This window comes from Salvelinus sp. IW2-2015, linkage group LG11, assembly GCF_002910315.2.
Source record: "Salvelinus sp. IW2-2015 linkage group LG11, ASM291031v2, whole genome shotgun sequence".
Taxonomy (NCBI): domain Eukaryota; kingdom Metazoa; phylum Chordata; class Actinopteri; order Salmoniformes; family Salmonidae; genus Salvelinus; species Salvelinus sp. IW2-2015.
In genome coordinates, this window is record NC_036851.1 from 39327143 (window position 1) to 39331396 (window position 4254).

Sequence of the window (4254 nt, forward strand, 5' to 3'; positions counted from 1 at the left end):
TGCCACCAACTACAAGAACCACATGAGAATACACACAGGTAAGACACACACACACACACACTACTAAAATCATATGAGTACACACAGGTAAGACACACACACACACTACTAAGATCATATGAGAGTACACACAGGTAAGACACACACACACACTACTAAAATCATATTTTACACACTACTAAAATCATATGAGTACACACAGGTAAGACACACACGCACACTACTAAAATCATATGAGAATACACACAGGTGAGAGGTTACATTACTGCTTTGTTAGATACTTAAGCAATAAGGCTCAAGAAGGTGTGGTATATGGCTAATATACCACGGCTAAGGGCTGTTCTTATGCATCATGCAACGCAGAGTGCCTGGACACAGCACTTAGCCGTGGTATATTTGCCAAATACCACTGACCCCCGAAGTGCCTTATTGCTATTATAAACTGGTTACCAACGTAATTAGAGCAGTACAAATACATGTTTTGTCATTCCCGTGGTATACGGTCTGATATACCACAGCTGTCAGCCAATCAGCATTCAGGGCTCGAACCACCCAGTTAAAATTGACATTAACTAAGTGCTCCACTCTTTCTCCCTCCCTCTCTATATCTCTCTCTCCCCCTCCCTCTCTATATCTCTCTCTTCCTCTCCGCACCCTCTCTCTCCTCTAGGGGAGAAGCCCTACCTGTGTACAGTCCCTGGTTGTGGGAAGCGATTTACAGAGTACTCCAGCCTGTACAAGCACCATGTGGTTCACACACACTGCAAACCTTACACCTGCAACCACTGTGGCAAAACCTACAGACAGACCTCCACGCTGGCCATGCACAAACGCACCACGCACGGCGACTTTGAGGCCACAGGGGACGGGGAAGGTATGTAGACACAAACACTCCTATAACAAACACCAACTGAGGACAGAAGGTTTGAACAGTATTAATTAATTAATTAATTGGCTGCCTCTGTCTCTGTTGCAGAAGCGGTGGATGACCAATCACAAGCCTCCTTCCTGGAGGGGGCGGAGCAGAAAGAGGATGGGACGGATTCCCAGGTTATCATTGGTTCACAGGTAGTTAATCATTTCCTATCTAGTAATTCAGCTTGTGTGATATAGATAGAAAATAGCGTAAGCTCTCAGCTGTCCCACCAAAGACGTTGTGGATGCAGTCAACTCCTGAAACATGCAATAGTTTTCCATTCCCGTTCATTTGATTGCAGCATGCTCCGGTTTAGCAKATGCTGTCAAGACAGTCTCAAGCTGTTGCATTTATCAGAGCTTTACTGTATTATAAAAAATGGTTGGTTCTCTGTCCTTCAGTTTGATTGGTTCTGTTCTGGCAGGTGGGTCTGTCGACAGAGGACCTACAGGCACTCAGTACGGCCATCACCATGGTAACGCAGGACGGCACAACCATTTCCCTGCCGACCCACCAGACGGACATGGCCTCCATGGGACACCACCACATCACCATGGTTACAGGGGAGGGCAAGGAGCTGCAGCCGGTATGTTGCACACACATCTTAGCCCACACTAAGCTATCTGTGTGAATCAGTATTTGCTCTTGCATGTCAATGTTTGTACTGTAAAGTGGATCATCATGTTATTGGTGGTTTGTCTTTCCTCTCCAGGTTGCCATAGTGACATCGGAGGGTATTATGACAGGCGGCTTGCAGGGCTCCGGCCCTCACTACCAGCAGGTCGCACTGCTGGCCACAGCTAACGGCACCCAGATTGCTGTTCAGGTCAGTATAGAGTACACACACCGAGATTAACAATCTGTAAGTGGCACTCTGAGCATTACACTGATTTGTTAATAGTGTGTGTGTGTGTGTGTGTGTGTGTGTGTGTGTGTGTGTGTGTGTGTGTGTGTAGCTGGAGGAGCAGCAGACGTTGGAGGAGGCCATCAGCATGGCGACAGCTGCCATCCAGCAGGGAGGGCTGGTTCAGGACGAGGACACATGAGGGGAGCTGCTGAGACACACCTACCCCCCCAAACAGAGCATCTTTCCCTGGGTACGACACGGTACCTGCTCCCCTTAGCGCCAACCAGCTCCACAGCACTCCTGGAGCCCTGTCTCCTGCCACAGACACAGAGTGAGCAGAACTCCTATCTCAGAACTCAGAACCAATCAGAGAGACTTCGAGAAGCCGTTGTCATGGATACTGGCTTTAGAATGTTCAGATGTGAGCATGAGCAGGTTGATCTTTCTTTGTTTTAGCCACAATACAGTAGCATACTCATCCTGCTGCTTCTGAGAAGCAGCACCTGCACTAAAGCTAGCTCCAGTTTGATTTTACCTCTATTCTTCATAATCATGATACAATAATGGATTAAAGCATCTGCTAAATGGCATATCATGATACAATAATGGATTAAAGCATCTGCCAAATGGCATATCATGATACAATAATGGATAAAAGCGTCTGCTAAATGGCATATCATGATACAATAATGGATAAAAGCGTCTGCTAAATGGCATATCATGATACAATAATGGATTAAAGCATCTGCTTAATGGCATATCATGATGCAATAATGGATAAACGTGTCTGCTAATGGCATATCATGATACAATAATGGATAAAAGCGTCTGCTAAATGGCATATCGTGATACAAGAACGGATAAAAGCATCTGCTAAATGGCATATCGTGATAGCAGACGCTTTTATCCATTCTTGTAAATGGCATATCGTGATACAAGAACAGATAAAAGCATCTGCTAATTGGCATATTGTGATACAAGAACGTTTGTTTTGGTTTTGTATTTCTCTGACTGCAGTGAGTTTTCCAGTACTGTGTACTTCTGCGTCTACTCTGTTTTGGTTTGAAGAGTGCTCTTAAACAGATGGATTCTTTCAACTGAAACACTTGTGAAACTGTTCAGAGGTAGACTGTCCGTCTGAGGAGCTAAAGGTTGGCCACGTCATTGAAGAAATGAACTGCAAAACTACAGAGCCCAATATCAGCGGCATCAAGCTGCGACGTGTATCTGGATCTATGCTGATGTTGCCGAGGTGTACATTTGTCAATAAATAGCTTTACCTTTGCTGTGTSTCTCACAATGCATTTCTGGCTGATATTATTTATCTGATCGTCTTTTCACCACCAGAGAGCAGACTCACACCTAAAATACCCCTCAACCAAGAAAATGTTTTTGAGAAAGACCTGTCAGCTATGGTGTTTTCCTTCTATCAGAAAGATTAGCTTCTTGTCTTTGATTATCTTTACTGACTTAAGTCTCTCCTATGAGATGTTTTGTAAAAGTAATTTTTTAACAAGACAAAGACAGTAACACCATAAAATGTCACTGTACTAACAGTGCATCTTAATGTAATAATAGGTCAAGTAAACAGACAGATGAGTCTTCAATGATAATTCACTCATTCATGCATGTTTTAATGAAACAACTCAAATCATGGCTAAAGACAAAAGGGTGGAAAAATTWACTGGGAATAAAACATAAACAGGGAAGACAAAACATGAGGTCACCATTGAAACTCTGCATTCCACCACTAGCTGTCTCCACCTCTCATTTGTTATGGGTTGCCACTTGTGCCCCCCTGCACCCTCCAGCCTGCCTGCCTCTCATACAAAGGMGCAGATGGCCAAGCAGCAGCCCAGCCCTCTCATCCCCAGGATCAGTGCATTCCAGCCCCGCCACAATCCAACTAGTCCCCCCTTTATCACGACTCTCGTGGTGGTGGTTGTTGTTCAGGCCAAGAAAATGAACTAAACATGGAGATATGGTGATCTGGATCTCATCGCTGATCAGATGGAGAGCTTTTAACAACAGTGTTTTGGTCACATTCCCCTGCTCAGACTTTACATGCATCAACCAATGGTCGTATGCCACGTCATCGACTGACAGATTGCTATAACATATGTTATGGTTATCTGATACGTAAAATACAGTACCTTTCCAGGTGTAGTTAGATCTGTAATGCGTCAGCAACGTCTGGGCAGCGGAACACACCCATAATCTACACCAGCTCCCACCAGGCAGACCACAGGACACACCAAACCCTTCCTCCTCTCCACCCCTCCTACTTCATTTCCTCTGCTTTGCTGCTCGGTTCTCCCTCGACAACAGCACCTGATTGGCGGGGGGCGGCTGTGACATAACGCCTCATCGGGACCAACAGCTGCAGTGAGTGAGAGAGAGAAGGTAGAGAGCAGAGGCAAAGGGAGAGTGAGAGGGGAAACCGTAAATAGAGAGATTTGAGACAGGAGAACCGAGGAGAGGTACAAAGAGA

General features: G+C 45.2%; 1 protein-coding gene across 1 annotated transcript in view; it reads left to right on the forward strand.

The window, feature by feature from the left end:
• Positions 1–3047, forward strand: part of LOC111970353 (zinc finger protein 76) — a 12330-nt gene extending 9283 nt beyond the window's left edge. The window contains exons 9-14 of the mRNA XM_023997038.2: positions 1–38; positions 671–874; positions 977–1068; positions 1341–1502; positions 1629–1742; positions 1873–3047. Of these exons, the coding sequence (XP_023852806.1) occupies positions 1–38; positions 671–874; positions 977–1068; positions 1341–1502; positions 1629–1742; positions 1873–1962 (700 nt within the window). The 3' untranslated portion in view covers positions 1963–3047. The remainder of the gene's footprint in view (positions 39–670; positions 875–976; positions 1069–1340; positions 1503–1628; positions 1743–1872) is intronic.
• The last annotated feature ends 1207 nt before the right edge of the window (positions 3048–4254 follow it).